This window comes from Acanthochromis polyacanthus, chromosome 1 (genome assembly GCF_021347895.1).
Source record: "Acanthochromis polyacanthus isolate Apoly-LR-REF ecotype Palm Island chromosome 1, KAUST_Apoly_ChrSc, whole genome shotgun sequence".
Taxonomy (NCBI): domain Eukaryota; kingdom Metazoa; phylum Chordata; class Actinopteri; family Pomacentridae; genus Acanthochromis; species Acanthochromis polyacanthus.
The window spans coordinates 26,604,648-26,630,688 of NC_067113.1; the positions used below are offsets into that span (position 1 = coordinate 26,604,648).

A 26,041-nucleotide genomic window follows, 5' to 3' on the forward strand; every position below is an offset into this window, starting at 1 on the left:
AAAAAAAACAAAACATGAAAAATACTTTGTAAAAGCAAGAGGTCGGTTGCAGCTTTCATTTTTTCTTACAACTTTTCAGTGGCTACCCCAAAATATCTTTTGTACCCCCCCACTAAAATGAATCTGGATCTGCCCCTGTGTATGAACCTTTAGGGGTGGGTGGGAGAAATAATCAGCACGAGGTACAACAAAACGGTCAGTAAATAAACCCAACCTGTGTACTTTCAGGAGTTTAAAATTAAACTTTATTCTCTCAAAATGTATTCGATGTTTTCGGTCAACATTTTTTTAGGGATATTTTACATAGCTAGAGAGTACAAAATGCAGATTTAAAAACCACTGAACAGAAAAAGGCAAGTCGGAAGGAAGGGAAGAAGTGGTGGAATAAAACCAAAGTGGATGAGCTGAAGTGTCACAATCTGGAGATATAGTGACCCAAAAATAAAAAATCAGAAAAACAAGACTGAATACATGTGATGCAAGTTTGTCAAACCATTTCAAGGTATGTTTATATCAGAAACATATGGCTGTTGATACTAGTAGCACAGACATGACGTTCTGCTCGCACTCGGAAACTTTTCTAATTTCTGTTTAGACGACAAGATTGTAGATTTGCTAATTATAGTAGATAATCTAGACAGAGATCATCACGATGCTACCACATTACCTGGAAAACTCCTGAGCTGAACAGTCTCGTTTGTCTTTCGACACTTCCATCGTTTTATTGAGGTCACTTGAGCCCACAGTACAAGGCAAAGACGGCAGTGGGAGACTGTGAGAGAGAAATTATTATCTATAAATGCAATTCCATGCACTTTACTTTGCATGTATGGATTTAAAATGCCGAATTCTGTTCGAGAATCTCCTCATTATTCCTTCCCTTACATTCATATCAAAGACACATCCCCTCAGTTCCGTACTGCTACTGTATGATCCTGGCCTTAGACAGAGTGTGTGCCTGGTCCTGTTGTGTGGTTTTGGAAAAGCAGTCAAGATTCATCCGACCCTCAGCTTGTCCTAGACTTTGGCTGGTTTTTAAATATGCTTTTACAAATGAGAGCACCTGATTTATAAATTTAAACATTTGTATTAAGTCGTCAAGAAGGTTAAAAACTAGCAACCAGAGGGGTGTTTCACAATGTGAGGATTGCCAGTTAATTTCGGCTTATTTCATGGCTACTATTTATTTCATAAAGGAGGTTTAATTCTGGGCTCCTGGGCACAGACACTCCTCACACAATACAATAAGATTTATAGACTAAAAAAAGATGCAAAACAAGCGTTTGAAAGTTTGTAGTTGGTTTGTATCATTGTTTTGCACCTCATTTCCCATTTCTGTAGTTGGTTTGTGGTTGTTTTTTGCTTCTGGTTGTCGCATTTTTTTTAAAGATCTGTTTTTATTTTGTAGTCATTTTCTGTCTTTGTAGTTTTGCGGAGTTTTTACATTAATTTGCAGCTGTTTTCTGGCACTATATGATCTTTTGTTGTATTTTTGCTTCGAGTTGTTTATTTTTTTACGACCTTCCGCAGTTGTTTTGTGTCGCTGTGTAACTTTGCATCTTTGCAGTTCTTTTGCACCTCCTTGTAGTGAATCTTTGTCACTGTAGTTGTTTTGTGGCAGTTCTGCTTTTGGCTGGGATCATTTTTACATCCCTTTGTTTTCTGTCACGGTTTTGCACCTCCCTGTAGTCATTCTCTGTCTCTGGAGTTGTTTTGTGGTCATTTTACGTGTCTTTGCAATCGTTTAGTGTTTTTGATTGAGCGATTTTGTGCTGCACTTTTTGCATACTTGAAGTATGAATCGATGCCATCTTGGTCTTACTTTTAGTCAGACTTTAAATACATTGCTATTAAAATAAAGTAAAAACAACTGTGGCCCATTTGCAATTCCTTCTCTCTCCAACTGTCACACAAAACTTAAGAAGCAAATCGATAACTTAGTTTCTAAAATATGCTAATTATCTTCTTGTAATGTGTTGAAATAAATTACCTAGCTGTGGTCTTACTAATTATTTAAGTTCTTTCATAGTTTTTGCAGATGCACATTCATTTTTTTTACATTTGCTATACAAGTAACGACGTCCCTCACATGGGACTTGAGCCCACAAAGTCAGAATTACAAGAAGAGCCCTGCAATTAACCGAGACATCCTCACCACTGACCAACAACACTGTGACAGAATTGGCTTTTTGTTCTGCTAAAAGCGTTGTTTTGTTGTTGTTGTTTTTTTATCATTTCTGCAATCTGGTAACATGTGCTGCTCTTTGCCCGTAAACATTTTTTTCATTGTTAGTTTTGTTCGATGGGTTTGTTTGTCCAGACTTAATTGGGCAAACAGATTAATCCTGGTTGTGTTGTTGCTTTTCTAAACCACCTTGATGAAACACCCCTCAGATATACTAACTGAACGCATTTCCACATGTGTAGTACTCCAAGCCAAAGTTGAAGACAAATAAGGCAGGTCAAGTTGGTCTTGCTTGAAATTTCAAGAATGTCACAATAGCACCATATCAAACTAAGATAAAACATACTTCATGCATCTGGAGATATATATACTGTATATGTATATATGTTAATGAATAGATATGAAATTAAGAGTTTAATACACAAGTGTTGAATATATTTCAAGTTCACAGAAATAAATACTGCCACAGTTCAGCTGAGAATACAGCCTGAAAGGATCCATATTCAGAACCAACTGCTTGCAGTGTCTCATGGCTGCTCGCACGTCGTCAGCAACCAATTAAAAATCTCAACAGTCAGACCCTTCACAGTGCATAGAGCGTTTAGTTTGCATAACTGCAATTACACATGGTGTGTGTCTGCACTGTACAGCACTGCACTACGGTTTAGTCATCATCAAATCTTTACACGGCATTTACAAAGCTTTTCAAAGATCATTAAATTCACTCTGGGCTCTAGAAGTAGCATTTAGTGCTCCAAATTCAAACAGCACAGTATTACAGTTCACAACCATTTTTATAAGGCAGATTAGTACAAGTACCCTTCAGTACTCTTGAGTCACCCTATTTTCATTACAGGCCTTCATATTGTACACAGCTATATCAAAGCATGCCTTACTGAAACGCAGAAAAATAATGCAGCTAAGTTAACAAAAAGTATTACAAACATTCTTTGGTTGAGTGTGAAAGGAGCATTCCTGTGCTTTAATTTAATGCTTTGAATTTGGCATCTGTTAAAAAGAACACAAAAGAAAAAAAAAAAAGTGGACCTTTTTGTAGGCATACACAGGCTTAAATACAGGCGAAAGAGTGGTGGCTTTAACCTAAACTACAATATTTAATTCTCACAAAAGAATATAAAAAAATCTGGTGATTTAAAAAGCTCGCTTCTGACTGATTGTACACAAATGCGACTTTCTCCTTCCAGGTTGCCTAGGCAACTACCGCCCTCCCCGCCATCTCCTTTTATTTCTTCTTGGCAAAGCGACTGAACTTCTTCTCCTTGTCTTTCTTGGCAGAGCTGGGCTCAGGGAGGGCAGCTGAGGAGGAGGGTGGGGGCAGGCTGTGGGCTTTGGCCCCTGAGGGCCCCGACGCCTCCTCCGCTGCCAGGGACTGCACAGCCTTCTCCATGGCCTGGCTCCAACGCTGGAGCTCCTCCTGAAATTAAACACAAAAACACACAAACACACGGGCTCACAAAGGGAAGTCCACCTCCAGGGGGGGCAGTGTGTGTTTTTGTCTCGGTCTATTTGCGTAAATGAACCAGTGGAGTTGGCTTTTAACAAAGAAACTTAAAGTAAGGTGTTTGGGAGGTTAAATCAGGGTAATGTGGATATAAACAAAATCTCTCTCCGCATTCTTATTTTGTAAAAATTAATGATTGCCGTAGGGTAAATCTCTCACAGGCTGAGTGAAATTATGAATAACCTCATATGGCAGCTTTGCATAAGCACAAGAATGAAATGTAAATGCAGTACACATTACAGATCTTTTTTAATCTCTCTGCAGTTAGAAACTCACCTCATCTTTACACTGGAACAAGTATTCACTGCCGTCTGCAAGACTGAAAGAGAAAGAGAAGTTGAAACTCGCTACGTTCATATAGAGCAAAAATCACAAATTATATTTCTGTTTCCACCATTAGAGTAAGATAATCTAAAAGTTTCAAAGAAAGTTCAGTTCTGACATCTGTTGGTATACCTTGAAAAGCTTCCTGTTTGTTTTTGGCACTGGCAAAATGAGTGAAAGTCATCATATTAAAGTAACTGCGGGTTCTTTAAAGCATGCAGCCATATGCAAAAGCAAATGAGACTTTTTGTGCATTTTTGAAGTGAAATGAAGTCAATCCAACCCCTGCAGCAAACAGACATTAAAAGTGCGCCTTTCTTTAAATGTTAATGCAGTTACTTGTTTTTCATGAACTTAAAAAAAATTCAACTTAAATGTGAAATGTGGTAGAGTTTGGGCACCCCACTGAGTCAGCATTTAGTAGATCCCCTTTGGCAGTTATAACAGCTTTCAAAACACATTTTGTCGTCCGTTCTATAGAGTTAAATGTTTTCTGAGTGGCATTTAAAGAGTCTTTCTGTTTTGGATTTAGAATTTTCCATCCACTCGCAAATCACTTGAAGTTGTGAAATAGCTATAGGCTGTTTTGTACACAGAGCATGTTTAGGATCTGCCCACGCATTTTTAATTATGCTCAAGTCAGAGGATCAGTAAAGGGCCATTCTAAAGTTGTCCATGGTGGACTTTGAGGTCTGCTTCTGATCATTATTTTGTTCCAGAAGTCAGCCTCTTTTAGTGTCATTATCATGACTGACAGCATGGCATTTTTATCCACCATTTGCTGATATTTAGTGGAGTCCACTTTTCTTATTTATGTTTAATGTTTTCTGCTTCTGGGTGCCACACAGTCCCAAAGCAGAATATTTCCACCAGATGTTCTTTTATGAAATGCGGCTCCTCTTTTCCTTAAAAGATACCTTTTGTTATCGTGGCCAGAGAGCTCAGTGTTTATTTAATTTGTTCATCGGTCTGTCTCATCCTTGTTCTTACTATCATACAGTCTATTTTCAATATTTTACAGGTTCTACCAAAGTTTTGTAATGTAGTACAAACTATATGAACAAAGGAGGTTTGTATTTCATGCTACGGTTAGACCCAAACAATGTACTTATTAGTTTCACTGTTGCATGGTGGAACGGTAGACCAACCAACCTTCCTGGTGATTGTTTTGCTTTGCCTTTCTGTCTGGTCGATGTGCAGTTTTATCTAAAAGTATTCCCTGTCTCCCAGATTTGTTCACAGTTCCCCTTTAGAAATGATTTCATATTGGCTGTGTAGATTCTCAGTCACTCAGGTCACGGTAATCATGGTTAAGTGCTTCAATAGAAGGCAGCTAGACTCTCTATTTAGCTCGAGAAGAACCTCTCATCCAAGAGACTTCCTGTAGGGTGCCTGATATTTATTCTCACCTCCACCTCACAGGACGCAAGGCTCATTAACAGCCCAAGACTCACACAAATCAAGGTGTAAATGGTGGCAAATCTGGGTGGTGAGGGTAGAGGTGGTTCTTCCAGTTTAACATAGATGCCTTACTTCACTCCTCTCTCAAACTATCTATCTTGTCTTTCAGGAATGTGGACATTGCTATCTTCGGGAAGAGTCTGGTATCCTTTTACTGCTCATGCTTTTCCTGAGGAGTTGGCTGTTTGGTATTGCACCATGTTCTTGTGAAGCAGTTGTTTAGTCTTCCCCATGTGTAGGTCTGTACACTCCTCACTGTACTGGACTCTATATATAACCCTGCTCAGCTTGGCTGTTTCCTCCTCAGGGTTTGTTTTTTTTGTCTGAGTGTTGCTTGGTATAAAAGGTAATAGAATGTCATGTTTGAAGAAAATCCTTCAGAGTTTCTCAGACAGTTCAGCTACATAGTGGATGACAATCTTCCACCTGTTGTTGTTTTTTCCAGATCTCTTAGCTGACTTAATGAAAGCCCACATGGGATATCTACTGCTTTTATGAGCTTTCTCCATGTGCTCCTTTTCTTTTCCCTCTGTCTTGGTGGGGTCATTCTCTGCCTGGTAGTGGAAGAATCTGTTAACCAGCTTATGTTTCTCGGTGATGAATTTTGAGTGTTTTTGTGAGGTGGGGGTGAGAATAAAAACCTGGAACTTCCCACAAGTCAGTCAGAACTACAAAAGATTTTTGATGGGAGGTTAAATGTCTTCAAAAAACAAAGAGAGATGCTTTTCCTGAGCTGCTAGGTTTCTTTGCAAACTGGAAGTCTTTTGATATTTATACTGCAACTTCATTTTAAGATCTCCAGTCCGCTGCTTAGAAGAACCTGTGGATGTTCAGTTGTGCTATTTTAAGAGTTGGAGAGTTTATCAAACCTTTAAGTAGCCATCAGAAAACCCCAATTTTTGCAGTTTCCAACATTTTGTTGACAAAGCATTGACATATGTGGAAAAATATGTGTTATGTCTGTTTGCTGCAAGGGTTAAATTTACTTCATTTCTGCTTCAAAAATACTTAATGTGCATACAACGATACATGAACTGATTTTTCTGGTCTGAAGCCTGAACAAGGCTTTTATTGCTACAATCCATTCAGAGAAAAGAATCCAATCCAGAAACTATTGACCTAAATTTAACATGCATTCCTTTAAGACCTGTACGCTTGAAGAGGGTACGTTTGCATTTTGCTCCTGTCTTATGTGAACAGTTTGATGAAATGTTCTTATTTGCTTTCTTGCAGAGTTAAATGAGAACGTTGACTCTTTGTATTGATCTGTTCAATGTAACTCTGAAGTCAGATGGTGGTTAGTTTTAGCTAAGGTGGAAACTGGCGAAATAAAAAAAAATCCACCATCTAGCATCTCTACAGGTCACATTTTCTATCTCTTCTGTTTACAAAAACTGAAAACAAAAGTGCTGTCACAGGAGGGTTATGTGCAGGGCAGCGAGTTCCTGGAGTCTCTGCTGTTTGCTTGGAAACTTCGGAGTGTTGACAAAACTCCAAGAAGTCAGTGCAGCTGTCAAATACTGATAATCAGCTTTATTTGTATAGCACCTTTTCAATGCAAAATGCAGCTCTACGTGGTCCACAAAATAAGGAATACAAATAATAGTGTACACATTAAACCACACGCTATCTTCTCATCTAACTCTTCACTAAAGAAAGTCAGTTTTGTCTTTTAATAGTGAGATGACTGAGAAAAAAACAGTGATGGATGTGACTCTTACCGTAGTTTGGCGACGTGCTTCTTTTTCTTGTAGGTGGTGAGCATCTCCCAGCTGGCGTTATTGAGAGATAGAGGGTCCTCGCCATGATACGTCACTCCATGGTCGAAGCTTTTAGCATCCTTATAGGCTGAGAGCTGACCCGGCTTCAGGACACAGTACAGGTTGTTCCATGACCTGGCGACGAAGGAGAGAAAGGGGCCGGAAAACGGAGAAACAACCAGCATTTCAGGTTAATTTTTGACAATAACGCAAAATCTGTTTAATTTAGTCATGAATGAGAATCAAAAAACAAGCTACAAGTCTGAATTAACTTTCAGGAACAAAAAGAGTGAATGAATTAAAACCAACCAGATGTGTTTCAGGAGTATCCATAGTGATATTTGATGTTTTTTTTTCCCCTTCAATCTATTAAATGTAACTGAAGCTGAAGAAACACTGAACACCTCGATGCCTGTAAAACCCAGACTGCGGAGAGGGTTGGCTGACACGGAGGAAGATAATACTGAGGATGACTCCTTTTTATCTTTAGAACTTACAATTACAATTGTAAATTACAATAGCTACGACAGCATCGCCACTCCATTAGGACTTAGTTAATTAAAAATAAGTGCGCTGTGCTGTGGAGACTATAAATAGTTTCTTTTTAAAGTAATCAACAGGAGCACAGTTATTTCCTCTGTAAAGCAGCCTTATGGTAGGAGAAAACCTAAGTTTTTGGCTGCTTGTTTATTAACAAACTGACTTAGAATAGAATGAAATTGAACTTTATCATGTCATAGTCACAAAGGAAACAGCAACACGGACATCCAATTTATATTCTCCTTTATACTAAGCCTTAATTTCAGAAGCAGATGGTCATATTTTTGGTATTACTGAAGTGTATGTCATGAGATTTTTACTAAAAAAAAGAAGGGATTCAAAGTGTTTCATGTTTTCCAGGAGTTTTTTTTTTTTAAATCATTTTCCAGGAGTTAACATAATATATCCACATGTGCTGATGTCATTATAACACTCTGAGAGTTCCATTAGCTTCTTGTTGAAATATATAAATTGCATCTAATAATTACGTTTAGATTCCTTTTTCCCTGCGAAACTAAGTTGCATTGCTTTTCAGTACATTCTTTTTTTTTTTTACATATTACTTAAAATGCTGATTGAGTTCTTGAGACCAGAGACTTAAAGTATATAAGCAAATAACTGCTGCAAAATGAGAGAGACGTAACTCCATAAAATGCAAACACACTCTAGCATGTCCTAATATCTGCTTTTAATTGTATTGTAGTATTTTATAAAGTGCATGTGTGTTAGAGGGGATCCTTTAATACAAAATAATGTATTGGTCGCCTTTAAATTGCTCGCTGCTTAATATATATTTCTTTTTCTATTTTTCCTATTCTTCCAGGCAGCCAGATTCATTTTAAAAGCACTATGTGGGGTAACTGAAATAATGAAAGCACTAATGCAGACGAGGTGTTCGCACGGCAAGTTACAGTGTGCTAATAGATTTTATTGGAAACCAATGAAGACCTGGAATGGTGAGGAGGTTAGTGGTTGCTTTTTCTCTTCCCCACCTATTTGAGGCCTTCTTTCCGGATCCTTCCACATCATGTTTGCGTCCCAGCATGCCCTGCTGCAGCACCGTCTGCGCTCTGAGGGACTCCATGGGCATGGTGGCTGCCCTCTCTGGCTCTTTAGGGGTCACCGATGAGAGAGAAGGCTCCGGCTCCAGCTCCAAAGAGGCGCTCTCTCTTATTTCCGACACTATGGGCACCGTGGAGTCGCCGGCCGTCCCCTCCTGCAGACCTGAACTGGGCTCCACCGTTCCAGACTGGAGCAAAATGAGAAAAAAAAATAGCCAGAAACCAGAGGAGTAGATCAGTATGCTGGAGCAGAGGTGACAGCGAAAACATCCAGAAGTTGAGTGAGTGTAGTGACTAACCAGAGTCTGCTCCTCAATAGTGTAGAGCTGTGAAGATTCTTCTACAAAGCCGGTATCTTCTCTCCTAAAGGGAACAGAGCAGCATGGGGTCTGGATGAGAGACCTTTAAGAGCAGCAGGTGAAGAAGTATATATGTTCCAGAGGGAGAGGAACTGCATATATAAAGTTTAAACCATGTTTCTGTTGATACTCTGTATTTGTTATTGTCAGTAAGTCACCAGAACGCTCGACTACAAAGACAGTTTGACATAGCCAGCCTTTCTTTGTGTAAGTCGTCTGGACAAAAACTAACACCCCAGTCAGAGATCATGGGTTTTACGAAGGTGGTTTCATGGTTAACTCAGGCTTCCTGCTTCAAACTCTGAGCGCCTTCATATAAAAGGGGGCATTTAACATGCCATGTGGCTTTTCTTCTGCATAAAAAGAACGGATGGTGTGCAGCTGCTTCAGTCAACAGGTTGTTCTAATGGGGAATAATGAGGAATATAAAAAATGTATGACGGTGCTGCTACTGGAAATGATGCAAGACAGGAATGCCGGTAGAAAAGGCGTGTTAATATATTTATTCTACCGATCAATGCCGTCTGACAGCTGCACATTTTAGCTGCTAAACTTCATATATTTAAACATGGTATTATATTAAATTGCATTTAGGTCGGACACTGTCCCATAATGCAGGATATCACTTTACCTATTGGCCAAATCAAAGTGAAATTAATGTTATTGATTGAATATTTTCTGCACTAAATACCAGTTTTCAAATCTGTGTTGTATCAGCGACAGGACCAGCATGTAAAAGGACCAAACATAAAAACATATTCTGGATCACCAACTGAGTCCATGTCTGGTTCTCATGGCAACACTATGCACAGTGTGGGATACTGCAGCTACACAGTTTCATTCAGTGGTTTCAGTAACATACTGCTCAACAGGTTTGCATATATAACATATTCTCTCAGCTGTATCGCTCATTAAGAATAGTCAGGAAATGATTTGGTTAAAGGGAGACGTTTCTTCCAGCTGGTTTAAATCCAAACCTGCTCCCAACCAGGTTAGCTCCACAGCATCAGTTACCATGGTGATCTAGCCGCGTTAAATAAGAGACACTTAAGTGATACTGAAAACTCTGACTTTGTGCTCACCATACCTGCTAACCTACTAATCTTCGTAGCACAGCCCTCTGAAAAGACCAGAACCAACAATGCATCGGACCATTTCTCAATACTTTCTGACTTCTCTGCTCTGTTTGTGGCTCTTTATCAGAAGTTCCTACTGCATAAGTCATAAAAATATACCTTTAGTATTGAAAAATGCCAGATAATTTCATTAAACGTGGGCTCTGCAGTTTGGGACAAGCAGATTTGTTATTCGAGTGACTATAAACAATAGTAGGATGGTGTATATGTTAAAACAAAATACAGTCCATGAAAATGAAGAAAAGTGCAACCCAGTGCACTGTTGTAGCTCACTGATGTCCTTTCAATAGTTTTTTGGACAACAATGGAGGCACGGAGGAATAAACCACATCGGAATTTAGATACACAGACAGTATTTGGGATTGTTTGTTGTTGGTTTTGATCTCTTCACGGGGTTTACTGACAAAAACAACACAATAGACTTTCCCCAGACTTATCCTGTTACAGTCACCAAATAATTCTGCGTGCACCGAGCAGCCACAGCATTAAAACCACTGACAGACAAAGTGATTTGGCGACGGGCTTCATAGACAAGTACCTGCTGTCTTTATCTGAACGTTGCTCCTCTTTAATGAACTGCTCCATCTCCTGCTGCTGCTTCCTCAACTCCAGCAACTCCAGCTGCAACACAGTAGGGAAATGGAATCAGGAGCCTATACGAATCCATTATTTTCTCAGATTTAGCAGCACAACTAGACACTTTACTGACATCATCTTCAACCTGTATTACATTTTTCCTATTTAATATGGTTCTGACAAGACTACAGAGATCATGTTCACATTTTAAGCAGCTGCAGCGTAAATCAGTAATGCATTTCGTCATACGATTACTGTATAATGTGATTTTTTTCTTACCGTAGTGAGGCGCTCCAGTGCTGAAAATCGCTCCTCCCAAGTGGCGGTGGATTTCTCGAAGGCCTCGTGCCTCTTGAGGAGTTTCTCCACCTCGTCCACGGTCTGACCCAGATCTCTGCTGGTCACGTAGGGCTCCTGAGCGACCAGCCAGGCCTCCGCCACCGAGGCGTCCCGCGCAAACTGGCACACCTCCAACACTGGATGCAAAGAAGGCAAGTCATCACGCAGCCGTTATTTGGATGAGAGAATTTATTTCGGGTATTTTCAAAATGTTACGAGGACACAGTGGTAGCTGCCACGAGGTGATCCCGCAAATTTAAAGGCTGATGCTTGCTTTTAGGATGAAGGATTTGGGTTCATTTAAGGTAAGCATTTGGGGAAGTGAGAATATTTTTAAGAAGTGAGAACACTTTTTGGGAAATGGGGACATTTTTTGGAAAAGAAAGGACATTTTTACAAAGAGTTTGGAAAGTGACAACATTTTTTCTTTTTGCATCCTTGTTTTTGTTGGAGCGTTTTGATGAACAAAAAGCCTCAGAGCTCCTTCATGTACAAAGGTTTGCACATATATGAGCTTTCACATCACTTACTTGTATGATCTTTGGCATTTTAGGCGAGGCTTGTGAAAGGAATAATGCATGTGGCGGATTTATTTTTAGGCTGAATTGTAAGGCGAGTGTAGTTTTACTCACAGAGCCGCAGCCAGTCCCATCTGTCGTCCCACTTGAACATCATCTCCTTCCTTTTGTCCATCAGCTGCACCAGCTTCTCTTTGATCTAGCACAAGCAGTTATACAGTCGCAGTTACCTATCAGCATTATTAAACAACTCAGCCCCGAGACTGTCTATTATCCTCCAAGAATTAGTATTGTGAAGTAATTAACCGCACGTTAAATTCAAGCCGGGGTCAATTGCTTATTTAAATTCTTTTGGCTTTTCCATTTCTAATTAGTGTTTGCTTTATAGTCTCCCCGATGAATGTAAAATGAGTGGAATTTTTTCTTTCCTGGAAATCCAATTGGTTCCATTGTGCCAGACAGGAACAATCACTCCCAGAAAAGTAATTAAATCTAATGAAAGTAGCAATTTGAGGCCCATCCGAGGATGAAAAGGAGCTGCCTTCGCCTGCTGAAGCCTCACCTCAGCGGAGTCGCGGTGCTTGCGTGTCAGCAGGGCCTTCCCGAGGTCTGTGCAGTCAGTGAATTTGGCTCCCCTGGTTTCAATCTCAGAGCGGATCCCCTGGTGGTACTTCTGCAGGAGCTCCACGGATGAGACATCCCTGATGCAGAGGAGGGCAGGATAGAAAGTGATGGCAGGTTAGTGCATGAAGTTTATCAACCTCTGTTGGTAAGAAGTGGAACTACAGTGACAGCAAGGCTCTGGTTAAATTACAGCATTGTATCTCTAAAATTGGGTGATAACTAAAATAGTACAGCGCAAAATACTGCGGTGTATTTTCTGCTTGTGAACAAATTTCCTTTTATGGTCAGTTAAAGTTTTTCTTCTGATACAGCACAATATTAAAAAATCACTTACTGCACCTTTAATAACTTGACTACTATTTAATAAAGATTATCATGTCCTTTATGTCCCACATTTAATTAATGTTTAACACAAACAAACCAAATTTGGACAATAAATGTGAAAAGCAATGATAACAGGAGCTAACTTTTTGAAACAGTTTATAATGTAAAATACATATATGCTATTATTTACATGTGCTCATAAGTTTACATACCGTGACAGAATTAGTTAAATATATACCGTTCTTTAATGAAAACATGAATGATCAGAGCAAAACTGTGTGATAATATAGAACTTTGTCTGACCTTTAACCCGAAATGAAAGAAAAGTTTTCCCATTTTCAAACATATTGTCTAAAAAAAGAAAAAAAGATAGACAATATTTCTCAAATTTTGCCAGGGTATGTAAACTTCTGAGCACAACTGTGTTAAACTTGCATGAAATCAAGTAGTCCAAAATTTCCAAAATTAGAATAAACGTATATACAGAAATGCTGTAGACCTGGAAAAAAAACACTCAAGTAAGCTCTTTAAATGCATCATTTAGCCTTCTGAAAAATAATGTGCTCATTTTTGCTGAAATAAAAAGAATCAAGATTTTAGGTTTATTCTTTGACTGCATGAATACATCTACGATACTATCAACAAAACAAATATACTCCCAGTAAAATCACCTTGAACTCCACTTTTTCTCATTCTTAACCTAAATTAATACCCAGTTCTTCTTTCTATTGAAACTGATGTGAAAGAAAACTAAAATCCAAACATTCAGAAGTGAAGGTTTCAGGTTTGTGCTCTTCTGTCTCAACTAGATCTTCATTTTGAAAAAAGTTACCCTTTTCAATTTTTGTAATTCAAAAGGTGATGTAGTTTTATAGTGTTTTTATGAATGTATTTGAGCCTATTGTTGTATTTTGTATCATTGAACCATGAGAATGCTTAGAAAAAGTCCTTTAAATTCATGAACGTTACTCAAAAAAGAATTCATGTCCTCCTTGTTTTTGGTTCTTAAAACTGATGCGCATAAAAAGTGACATTTCAACACTCAAAGACCTTTATCTGATTTCCAGTTGGAAGAAAGAAGAGTGACCTTTTATATAAATTTGCAGAACTTCTAACTGTAATGCTCAGTACTGGAGACTCACCTCGGCTTCTCCTGAGTCTCTATCTGCTGGATGATGCTCTCCATCCAGGCCATCAGGTCTCTCACCATCGTGAAGAAGCGGAACTTCTCCGCCGTGTCCACCAGTTGGGCTCGGCGGCCGTCGCTGGCGTCCAGCAGCCCCTTCCAGGCCTCCACCACCTCCCGCTCTGTGGCCTGGATGGCGTCAGCTCTGTCGCCTGCATACTGGGCATGAAGCCTTGAAGCCGTCTCCTGGAACTGTTGAACCTGGAGGCAAAAGAGTCAAATTACAGATGTAATTTGAAGAATTTTTAACCACATTTTTATGCGAATAACCATATGAGGCACAAATTATTCCTCACGGCAGCATATTTTTACATTTTTAAACATGTCTGTGGGGGATCTGAAACGGGAATTTATGAATAAGATAAAAATTAAGTAAAACTAGAATTCTTCATGAAGCATTTCTCTAAAATCAGCATGTAGGCAGTGGGACCGTGACTCTTGTCTCCAAATTATGTAACATCGTTAATTTTATGCGGACAGTGTTCTAAATGCAATGTCAATTTGGTGATTTTAAATCTATGTTCCCATTTTATTTTAATTAAAGCAGTATTTATTGATTTTTTTTTTGGCGTGCAGTGTTGTAACACTGAGGAACACACATGTGCATGCATTTTGAAGTTGTGTTTCTGGAAATTTGGCAAATCCAGGCCAAACGATCATTGCTTTTAGCTTTGATTTTAGTTTCCATAAAACCCTGAGGGAAGTTATCTGACTCTTTAGCGGCTAAATCCTCAGCTACAACCATCGGCTAGTTGGTAGCTTTGGAAACAGAGTTTAAAACCGTCGGCCCTCAATAAAAAAAAAAAGCTCAAAGGGGCTAGAACTAAGGGATACTACAGAGTGGGGTTTATTTGTGGTAATATGACATATAAAAATATTGATTATTAATATCCTATATTGCAAATCAAAGGGATAAATGGCCAGTTGGGGGTTAAGATGATGCAAATCTGTGCAGCCATTTGGGTTGTCATCATTTGAGAAAACTTTTTCATAGTTGCTCGGATATTGCAGCATTGTCTCCCCCCTTCGAGATACGAATCATCAAAGTTTGCCTCTTGGCCGCTGCCTGCTGTGTTCCCTCTGAGTGAAAGGAGCGATCCCTTCTGTTATACCTGTTTGCCCAGAGCGCTGATGTCTCTCTCAAAGGCGGCGTGCATTCTGTGGAAGGACTCTGCTTTGCTGAAGTCCTCGCCCACATCTTCGGGCAGCTCGTTCTGCTTCTCGTGGATCTGAGCCACCAGCTCCTTTCCATCATCGAAGTATCTGAGAGGAAAGACATCGATCTCTCAGTTTGTACAACTCTCTGTTAGTTATCATCACATTTATCATCCTAGAGGTATGAACAAGTTTGATCCTGTGTGATGTTTTCATCAGACTTAAACAGGTCGTGCTGCATTTCAGGATTACACGCGAAATCTCTTGAACCGGTGCATCGATTCTGCTTTGTCTTACTTGAGCAGTTCGTAAGAAGCCGTGAGCAGCTGAGCTCGAGTGTCGATGAGCTCCAGCAGATCAGCCCAGCTCTCATTGATGCCGTCCTTCCACTCTGCCATGGCGGCCGCCTCGGTGTGCCCGGCTTCGATCAGCTCGTCTATCGTCTGGTTGACCATGTCCACTCTCTCCTGGCCTGCCATCCCCGTCTCGCGCGTAAAGTCTCTGAATTTATCCCTCAGAAGCTGAAGGGAAACAATAGACGCAGCAAAATCAGTTTCTTCTTTTAAATCGCTTCCTTAAAACACATTTTTATAGGCTTGCTTTTATGTGATGTTGTCTATTTTAATCGTTCAATTGATTTTTAATTTCATTTTATTTGTATTGTCTTTTACCCTTCATTTAGTTACTTATTTATGTATTTAGTTTATTTGTTTACTATTACTACTATTATCAGTATTTTTAGCTTTCCTTTGGGATTTACAGAGTTTTATTTTATCTTGTTATTTTTAGCCTTTTGAAGCATTCTCTTTTTTTCTACTTGTTCTTTTTCCTTACTTGGGTATGGGATTTTTGGTCATTTTATTCTGTTGTTGTATTGATTCGTTTTTGAAAATCTTTTATCACGTTTAGCTCTATTTTTACACTTTTTTCACCCTGGTCCTTCTCCTTCTGTTTGGACTGACTAGTCTTCTGTTGTTCATTGTTCTTCCTGAGTAGCCTCCCTTTTTTTTTTTTGCCCTGTCTGCAAAACACTTTGTAAACTCTGTTTTTGAAAGGTGCTGTGTAAATACAGTTATTGTTAACAGTCAGAATTTGTATTTCTGCTTTATTTTTGTTGAATTATTGAAACTGAAATTCCTGCAGGAAGTGAGAGCAATCTATTTTGGACTTATACCCAAGTAATTATGAGAAAACAGACAAATCCAAATCAAAGCGAAACCTTGGTGAAGCGAGAATGAAACAAAACAGTAAAGTTGTGGCCAAGGAGATGAAATATAATCTAAAGCCAGGAGGATAACAAGTCATCCCCTTTCAACTTCTTTCACCTGTTTTCCTTTGGTATTGTGAAAAAATCAATGATAGCCGCCTTGAGGAAAAGTAAGAAGTTTAAGATCAATATGAAAACTGGCAGGCTAAAAATGCAAGGACTAACTTATATTGCAACTAAAATAGGTGGAAAATCTCATCTCTTCCTATCTCTGGTTAGCACTAAAGCACCAATTTATGATTTTTCTGGGTAAATGAGACGAAGAGCTTCACATTAATCTGTCCTGGTGACTTGAAAATTATTCCTGTGTCACTCAGAGAAAGAAATTGCTGCACTTAAACTATATTTTTCAGATTTTGCTGCCAGTTTCCATCCCAGTTTCTCTGTCTGCATGTGCTAAAGTGCCTCGATTTTTCTTATATTGCTTCTTTTTCTGTGCGTTGTACCGTGACATGGTCCAGGTCCTGGCCCATCTCCTGAGACGAGGCCACCACGTCCCTCTCTGCGATCCACTGCTCCAGGTCCTCCACCTCTCGGCTCAGCAGGAAGTGATGGTAGGTGTGGTCCAGCTTCTTCCTGCGGTCCTCTGCCAGCTCCTTCAGACCGGCGTACTGCTTATCCACCTGGCCCTGCCGCCTGATGATCTCCTCCCTGCAGACGAGGTAAGAAAAAATTAGATGTGGGGAAGATAGGGATAATTAGAAACAGGTCAAAGAGATTGGATTTAGGTTTACTCGAGATGAAGCATATGATTAGGACTCATATTTTGCATGCTTGTCATTCTTATCACCCTAAACCACAACTGACTGGGACAACACGAGTGAATTAGCATCCTCAGAGGGAGATGAAGTGTCAATTCTAATGTGTACAACAAATAATCAAAGCACAAACCCATCCGGATGGTCCTCTGCAAACATCTTATGGGCGCGGTCAGCCAGCTTCTGAATGGAGTCGGAATAGTCTTCCACCGCCTGCTTCAGGATCATGTGGCGCTTCAGCATCAGCATGGCACTTTGTTCATCCTGGAGAGAAGAGAGAAAACCTATAAATATGCGAATAAAGGGACAGGAGGCTGCACATCCAGGCAAAACAAAGTACTCTAAATGAGCTCTCAATAGAGGGTGCCACTTTTAAAAAGCGTGTCACCTTAATTGATGAGAATCCAAACCATGTAATCATGTTAATGCATGCGGTGCCACTTGTTATTTGCACAGCATGATATGCCTTGTTTTGATTTAGATAATAAGATGTGATTCGTTGGCATCTGTGGCCACTTTCCCCGAGTTAATCAGCCTGTTCTCTTGTCTCTCACGCGCAGCACTTCCTCTGATCCTCACCTTGGCCTTCTCATCAGCGATCATGTACAGCTCCTGCTCCCCTATCCAGGCTTCGGCCTCGTCTGCGTCGTTGTAGTACTGCTGGGCCAAGTTGGAGCCGTTCAGCCTCTCCCGGCGCTTGGCCATCTCGTCCTGCAGCCGGGCCCACGCCTCCTCCAGCTCCTTCAGCTGCTCCGTGATTCGCTCAGCCTCCGGCCTGCCCTCCGCGCTGGCGGCAGATGCCATCCTCCTCCCTCGCTCGAGCACTTCGTCAACGCGAGGCTGGTGGCCCTCGATCTCCCTCTGCAGCGTCTGTTGCACGGAGAGGACACAGTGAGTATAACTCATCACCCCAGAGGCAATATGGTCGGGTCCAAGTGGCTCTAAACTCCCCGTGCAACTGTGAGAACACTTTTCTGGCAACTTACTCAAACACACTGAGTAGAGATCGACCAAGAAGAGGTTTCTTTGTTTTGTTTTTATGGCCTATGTTGATTATTGGTAATCGAGAAAAGCCAATAACCAATATCTGGAACCAACACAGATTATATGTAATGTTTTAGCAGCGTGTGATAGCAGAGAACCTGTCAATCAGAACGAGGCTTCTTCATTAAATAAGATAAGCCTTTATAAATTCCACAGTTGGAAAATTTGCAGTGTTATAGCAGTAAAGACAGTGCAAACATTTAGGAAATATAGTACCAAAATAAGCACTAATTACATAAATAACAGTACTGCACAGATTCTTTCATGAATACAAGTACTGATGTTTACTGAGAGAAGTATTAATATTGACCAGATTATTCAAACTGCACAGATTTTACAAAAGTAGAAAAACACCTATGGAGCATATATTCTGGTACAAAAAATCCACAAAAATAGACATTGCACTCGGTATACAGGTGACTATAACTGAATATGTATAATAGAAATGTAGTGAGTAAATTTAGGATGCTGTCATCCGTTTAATCGAATGAGGTCTATCAGTTATGTCTCCTGTTCTTCTCTATTTTCTTAATATTTCACTGTTCTATCACTTTTATTGCTCACTGAGGTCCAAATCTTAAAGTATTATTAATTATGACTGTCCAGACTCTGTTTCAGGGTAATTTATAGCTGCCTTCTAATTTAGCCACCAGCTATTAGCATAACCTTAGCCACTGTGAGAGAAGCTAATTTCTTGCTTTGTGGCAGTGGTGTTTCTTACTCAGTTTTTGCCGTCTCTGCTTGAGACAATAAAAATACAAATGAGCAGAAAAATGTCCAGTATCGACCACGTCAATCGGCTAATATTTAGTATGTTTTATTAGGTAAACAAATTTTATTCAAGATTTTTTTTCTCTGCTGAAAATCAATTTAAAGCTGATTAGTTGATTTATTCATCACACTGAACACAACTATGCTGCTAATTTTTCAAATAAAAACACTGAAAAAATGTAAAATACTCTCTGATTCCAGCTTTTTAAATGTGATAACTTGCTGCTTTTCTTTGTGGTGTAATAGCCTTCTGAACAATCAGCAGGACTGAATAAGCAATTTAAAGACATCACCTCGACTTGTAGCAAACTGTGAGTGACATTTTCCACTCCTTTCAGATTTTCTAAGCGATGTAGAAATTCACAGATAACCTCAACTCATTTCTTTCAGAAAAAAAAAATTCCTACCTGGTTCTTCTTCGACAGCATTTCCACAGTCTGAAGATTGTGGCCATGCTCTTGTGACATTGCCAGGGGCATCCTTTCTTCAATCCAGAGCTGAGAGGGAGAGGGGGAAAAAAAGAAGAAAAAAGTAGATTATAGAGATAAGGACAGGATGAAAGCAGAAACTGAGAAACAGCTTTATAGATCTGTGATGTACACCAAATATAATAAACTATCCATGACCATCTTGCTTCTACGGAATAGCCCTTGACTAAATGTCTTCAAACAGTAAAAATCCTTCCTTAAGCTCTCTCCTTCACCTGACTAAAGTGGATTTGGGCAGTGAAACCAATAAGGGATTAAAGCTTTTATACCGATTCACCTCGAGTCAAGAGCAGAAGGTCTTGTTATCTATCATATTGAATGTACATACTATAATTGAAAACTTTATTTCCAAATGAACACGTTATCATTTCTTGGATGGAAAAAAAAACCTCCTTGAAGTTCAATATTTTTTTTAAATAAATGAGTTGCTGCATTTCAAAAGTCATCATTAATCCTTTAAAATCTCTTTATTCCATCAATCAGTCAGTGAGAGCGGGGAGTTTTTGCTCTGAAATTGGATCCATGCTTACAAGTTCATCAGCCAGGTCTCTGTAGAACTGATGCACAGCCTTGGCGGCCTCCAGCTTGCCCTTGCGCTGGGCCAGCGGTGTGAGCAGCTGCTGGAATTCCCTCTGCAGGGCCTGCTGCTCGGCCTCCAGCTCCGGCTGGTCCTCCCTGCCTCCGCCGTGCTTCCTAACGGCCTCCTGGAGCTCCTCCAGCTCCCTCGCCCGGTCACGGACCTGGTTCTCTGTCATCTGGCACAAGAAGCGTGATTAGAGGGAAAAAAAAGATGAATAGCCTTTCAAGAGCCTAATCAGGATGCAGCGGAAGTTAAACCCAGGAAGAGTTAGCCTTTGCATTTGTGTGTGTAACTGCTGCTTATTTTTTGGTGCAAGTAAAGTTTCTAATATAAATTCAGACACATTTGAGTTTAACTAAAGCAACAAATAGCACAGTTTGGTCTAAACACAGTTCCAGTTTCTCTTTCCGACATGTTTTTTCCACATTTATTGTGCTCAGATTCCAACAGTAAATGCACAGATGCTCACACAAAGTTAATCCTAAGAAAACATGTAAGCCAAAGCTACAACGACAATGAAGTCTTCATTCCAGTGATGACATTATGTTTTAGGAAATGAGGAATCACAGAGACAAACAGCACAGAAATCTAAAGCACATACAGTGATTTCTACTGAGATACCGACCTGATGCTTTTTGAGCAGGATGTTGGCGTTGGTCAGGTCTTTAACGTCCTCGTCTCCGCTCTGTAACTGCTGCTGCAGCTCACCGAGCCACTTCTTCATGTCGGCCTGGCTCTGGTCGAAAAGCTCCGAGCGGTTGGCATCGAACAGCAGGCGAGCCTTCTCCTGGGTGGTGGACTCCAGTTTGTCCCACAGCTCATGGAGCTTAGCCAGACGCTCCTTCACAATAGGCTCGAACTCAGGCTTGGACTCCATGAGCTCCTGACCCTCCTGTAACCACAAAAACAGGAGAAAAGCTTGTTTTTCACAGTGTCGAATGGAGAAAATATATTACATGATGTGGTAAATTGAGGATAAATGTAAATAAAAGTGGAAAGTTAATGCAGACATCTAATATAATATGCGTCAATTTGTTAATTTTGTGCCAAAGATTTCAATAATTAACATAACAAAACCCCTGATATGAAGGCTTAGTGTATCTGAATTACAAAACACGTCCAGATCTTGTTTTTCTGTCAACTATCTAAAATAAATGGGACACAGATTCTGTAAAGAGTGGCGGCTGAATATCTTAGACATAATAGTCCATCACAGTCCAGTAAAATGTATAAATGTAAACACAGCCCCTATCTTGCAGCTTTTACAGTGAAGATCAACTTTATTGATCCCTCACATTTCACAGCACTGACCTGGTCTACTTTGTTGAGCCAGTCCTTGTTGGAGGCCAGCTCGGCCATAAAGGCCTGATGTTTGAGCCATTTGCTGTGGAGGTTTCTGGCCTCATCGTACGACGTGTCCTGTGCCGTCAGCATCTTCTCATTGATCCACACAGTCAGCTGAAGCCCGGAGAGAAGGAAAGAAAGAAAGAATATTAGGGATTAGCAGAAGTAGATTGAAATCCTCGTCTCCAGTGTGGCAACGGCTAAGATCTGGCTGCAATACTTGGGAAAGTCATCTAAACATCATCTGTTGAAGTTTGCGCTCGGGCGACTTTACGCGAGCAGGATTTACTTCTTTATCTTTAGACAACAGAGCATTTACCAATTAGCCAAATGGGACCCCTATCCCAAACAGGGAAGAAACAAATTTAGCGCAGTAATAAACACAGCGGAATGCGTTTGGTAAATTAGCCACAATAATCAAGAGATAAAAAGAGGAAAACACTATGATGTCAAGTCTAAGTGCAGGAATAATTAAGCCAATAATTAATGTACTAATTGATGTTTGCCGATGATTACATTAGCAGTAAACCGACAGTGAACTCACATCTTGAGTGTTTTGCAGGAAGTGCTGCAGGTCACGGTTATCTCTGAGCTTTTCAGACACCTCCTCAGCTCTTCTTTTATTCTTGTTATGCCTGCAGATCAAACAGCAAACGAAGGAAATGCATTAAAAAACATACAGCTGCACGTCGAGTGGACCTTTCTCTTTCTCCGACAGATGCCCCCTGCGACATAATTCTAACAAACTAGATGATGTACATGAATCCACGTGAGCTCCTCCTCCGCTGGGAAGCCGTCATCTGCTCCTCTGCTGCACGGTGAAGAATAGCTCAAACTTAAAGATCAATATCCATTATTGCAGGTGCCCGTCTACCAAGCTGAATTGTGGGAGTTAATGGGAGTAGCTCCCATGGCCTCTCCACAGCCTCTTATTAAGGCTAATGATATAGTGATAAGAAAGCCTTTTTCAGTGCTGAGGCCAAACTCTGAAGAAAACAGAAGGAATAAATCTTCCTGCATCAGCTCAGCAGCTGCAACTAGAGTGAAGAGTCTGGAAAGATAAATCCTTTACATTTTACTCCCACTCGTGCACTTAAAAATAAAGCAGTTTATTAAATGTTTTAGGGGAAAGCATTTAAGTACATTTACCGAGATAAAGGTACAATTTGGAAGGTCTGGCATTTTGTATTGTGTTGTGTTTGGGTATCTTCGGTGATTATATGCATGGACTCTGCAGTATTTCTTACAATGTGTTGCACCTTCGGATTCAAAATGGCTTCATAAAGGCATCACAAAATCTTTTGAGGGACTTTGACAGGAATTTAACTAATCGCAGAATCCATTTTGGATGTATGGGACACTTTTAAACATGATCACGAAGCTTTCACTCCGTGGCCCGGATTCCAATGTAATGTCCCTGTAATTGACATCAGAATCTGACATTTGCAGAGGCAGAAAAGGCTAGAATTCTTAGAAAAGGGAAAAAAATTGTCAAGGGGACTGCAGAAAGTACCGATCCAATTTAAAATCATAAATAGAACCTACAATACCCCATCCAGGCTGCATAGAGGACATTTGATTGACACCTCAGTGTGCTGGAGATGTCATGATGGATACAGTACTTTGGTACATATGCTGTGGAGTTTTGGTTTGCTAACATAAATCATAGCAGAGAAATATCAGCAGAAATGGGGTCAAGCAACACTTTGGAATAGCAAGTTTTTAATGACCATTTAGCATCATAAGAAAAAGCAGTGAACTACTTTATAAGATGTGAATAGCTGAGGGATTCCAGTGAAGAAGCAGTCAGTGCATCACTGTTATATTTTATAAGATGAGATAAATTTTATTGATCCAACAGTGGGGAAAGTTCAAGTTATTATAGATATACAGACAATTTTCATGTTTCTTAATAAAAAATAAAAAAAATGAAGGTAAATTAGATTATTTATTCCACCAAAGAACACGGCAGAGTTATGTGACGATCAGCGTGTGTGAATCCTTCCTCTGTTACCAACATCACTCAAAAACTGACTCAGGGTTTCGAATGAAAATTTCAGGGTCGGTCAGAAATGACACAAGGACCAAATGATTAGACTTTGGCAGTGACACGGCTTAAAGGTTGGATCCACGGATTTGTTAAGGATTTCCCATTGAGGTAGCGGCACGGCGTCTGATAGCGGCACGGTAACCATGGCAACAGGTGAACGCTATCTCACCAGCCTGCTGACAATCACATGATTGTGATCCTACAACAAATCTACCACTGTGGACGTATCGGAAATGACACAAAGAACAACTGATTAAATGGTGGGGGTGTTTCTGAGTCCCATCAATTCCCGTCGCCCGCTAAATATTTAGGTCACGTGATTTGATATGTACACATGCAGAACACACACCTGTCTTGGTCGAGTACTGCGCTCTCTCAGTGCTGTTCTTGTTAGTTGACGTGACAAGCCGTGAGCGTGTGTGTGTGTGAACACGTGTGTGCCAGGATGTGAAATTAACTTTTTAAGCCACTGACAGATATGTCCGAATATGATTCATTCAACAGTAAATTAGCATTTTGTGCCGCAAATCTACCAACCACGTCATGTTAAACCAGTATTTGGCTGCTGCTAATTTCCCACCGTGGTGTGCCAGCGTGTGGAAATGGGTTGGAACGCAAAATAATTTTGGAATAAATATTGTCAATTACAGCGTTGAAACATGTTCTACAAGCTGGAAAAAAATGCAGCTCTTTTAGCAGTTGTCACTTATCTCCCGCAATTTCATCACAACAAATAAGCTTAAAACATCGCAACTTTTATCGCAATTTTTTAGAAAAGCTGCCGCGAATTCAGGCATTTTCGGCCGCAACAATCACGAAAAACGCCCGCGAAATTCTGGAAGGACTACTCATTGCAATATCTGCACCTTGTGTCGAACTATTAACCACAAAAAGACACATTTTGCTGCCCTACTTCAATTTAACGACTATATTTAGATTATAGATTGGGATTTTATATTATCATCAGCTTCCAAGCACTACGTTTATGATCTCTACTTTATATGGTTGAAATAATTTCAAAGATATCTCAGAACCTCATTGAAATTAAAATTGATCAAAGAACAAAATAACCGACCTGTCCTTGATTGAGTCCATCTTCTCCTGAACTTTCCCAGAGTACAGGTTGTTGCTGTCCACCAGACGCTGTCCGCCCTGCACAGCGCCATCGATCTTATCCACGTTGGCCTCCATGGTGCTCACAAAGTCCTCATGCTTCTTCAGAGCCTTCTCTGCTCCGTCCAGAGTGTCAGGTTTGTCTATGTGGGCCAAGGTGTACTCCTGCAGCAAAGGGTGAGGAAAAATAACAAAGAAAGAGTCTTGAAACACTTGACCAGCTGACTGCATTACATGACCTATGTGGTATGTAACTGACCGTGCTACATTCTTCATACCACATTCTTTTAAATACTTGCAGCATCACTAACCCATCATTACCCAGCAGTAACTGATGTCTCTTCCACTTGTACACAGGCAGCATTAGGTGTTAGCTTACAGTCGTGTGCACAGTGCAGTACCTGGTTGTTGAGTATGGCCTCCACAGCTTTACCGTCCCTCATGAACTGCTGGAAGCCCAGACCCTGGTCCAGGAAGTTCTTGCGACTGTCCCACATCTTCTGGAGTTCATACCAGCCGCGGTCCATACCGTTTAGCCTCTGGAGCAGCTGCTGGTACTGAGGATCGTCCTCCTGACCCTGGGTGACCTGAGCACCGGTGTCCCTAACACGATGGTAGTCCTCTTCGCGGTTGTTTATGTCTTCACGCACGGCGTCGTGAAGGCTCAGCTGCTCCTCGGCCTCTGGCAGCGTAGCGGGCATTTCTTCAGACGCCACGGCTTTCTGGGTCTTGAAAAGCCAGGATTGGAAGTCATCCATGTCTTGGAGGAAGGTCTGCAACTTGCTGACTTCGCCCAAGGAATCCTCCCGGTCTTTCAGGGTCTTTCTGAGCGTGTCCCAGGCATCGTCCAGCTCTCCTCTTCGAGCCAAGATGTCTGCAGCACTCTCCGGGTGGTCCTGGGCCAGCTGGTCGGCCTCTTTCCTCAGGAAGGTGAGTTTGGTGTTGATGGCGGCTAAATCTCTCTCCATGCCGAACAGCTTCCTCTGGATTGTCATCACCGCTGCCAGGTCATTGCCCAAGTCCTGTGTGGACTCAATCACTCGAGTCTTGTCTTTGATCCAAGCTTCTGTCTCGTCACATTCCAGCCCATAGTTCTGCAGACTAACAGCAGAATCTGTTTTCCTCTTCTTGTCCTCCACCATGGCCTTAAACGCCTCCCACCTGGAGAAGCATGAGATTGGCTTAATGTCATCTAGGGTGTCGGTTACGTTATTAGAGTGTTTGTGGTACTGCTTTATTATATTAACCTATAATTCACTTACAGTTTATTGGAAAGAACCATGAAATCTGGTGCCAATTATGTAATTTTGTTGAAAAAACTGCTTTATTTAGGGTCCATTTATTCATTTTCTTGTTATTAAATGATAACAGGAGGCGTTATTCTCCATATTACATTTTTTGCTTCCTTGTTTACACATTTCTGCATTTCTGTGTATTCAGTTGGCCTACTGTGCAGTGACTAAAAGAGCTTGCTAGCAATTAAAATATAACTTTGTACACCAGTTTAACACTGTCGCTATTTGGATATTATTAGGAATTAATTAAGGATTTCTCTT

At 40.5% G+C, this 26,041-nt stretch overlaps 1 protein-coding gene across 3 annotated transcripts in view; it reads right to left on the minus strand.

Annotated features, from left to right (window-relative positions):
• Positions 1–219: 219 nt before the first annotated feature.
• Positions 220–26,041, minus strand: part of sptb (spectrin, beta, erythrocytic) — a 66,531-nt gene continuing 40,709 nt past the window's right edge. For all 3 annotated transcript variants that reach the window (XM_022223366.2, XM_051949235.1, XM_022223361.2), the window contains 22 exons: positions 24,887–25,646; positions 24,448–24,650; positions 21,867–21,957; positions 21,290–21,436; positions 20,604–20,870; positions 19,929–20,153; positions 19,318–19,407; positions 17,675–17,965; positions 17,229–17,359; positions 16,784–16,988; positions 15,368–15,591; positions 15,028–15,178; positions 13,872–14,116; positions 12,344–12,482; positions 11,896–11,980; positions 11,204–11,400; positions 10,887–10,969; positions 9,153–9,216; positions 8,785–9,041; positions 7,214–7,387; positions 3,984–4,026; positions 220–3,620 (listed from right to left, as the gene is read on the minus strand). In XM_022223366.2, coding sequence (XP_022079058.1) covers positions 3,429–3,620; positions 3,984–4,026; positions 7,214–7,387; positions 8,785–9,041; positions 9,153–9,216; positions 10,887–10,969; positions 11,204–11,400; positions 11,896–11,980; positions 12,344–12,482; positions 13,872–14,116; positions 15,028–15,178; positions 15,368–15,591; positions 16,784–16,988; positions 17,229–17,359; positions 17,675–17,965; positions 19,318–19,407; positions 19,929–20,153; positions 20,604–20,870; positions 21,290–21,436; positions 21,867–21,957; positions 24,448–24,650; positions 24,887–25,646 — 4,264 coding nt within the window. In that variant the 3' untranslated portion in view covers positions 220–3,428. The remainder of the gene's footprint in view (positions 3,621–3,983; positions 4,027–7,213; positions 7,388–8,784; positions 9,042–9,152; positions 9,217–10,886; positions 10,970–11,203; positions 11,401–11,895; positions 11,981–12,343; positions 12,483–13,871; positions 14,117–15,027; positions 15,179–15,367; positions 15,592–16,783; positions 16,989–17,228; positions 17,360–17,674; positions 17,966–19,317; positions 19,408–19,928; positions 20,154–20,603; positions 20,871–21,289; positions 21,437–21,866; positions 21,958–24,447; positions 24,651–24,886; positions 25,647–26,041) is intronic.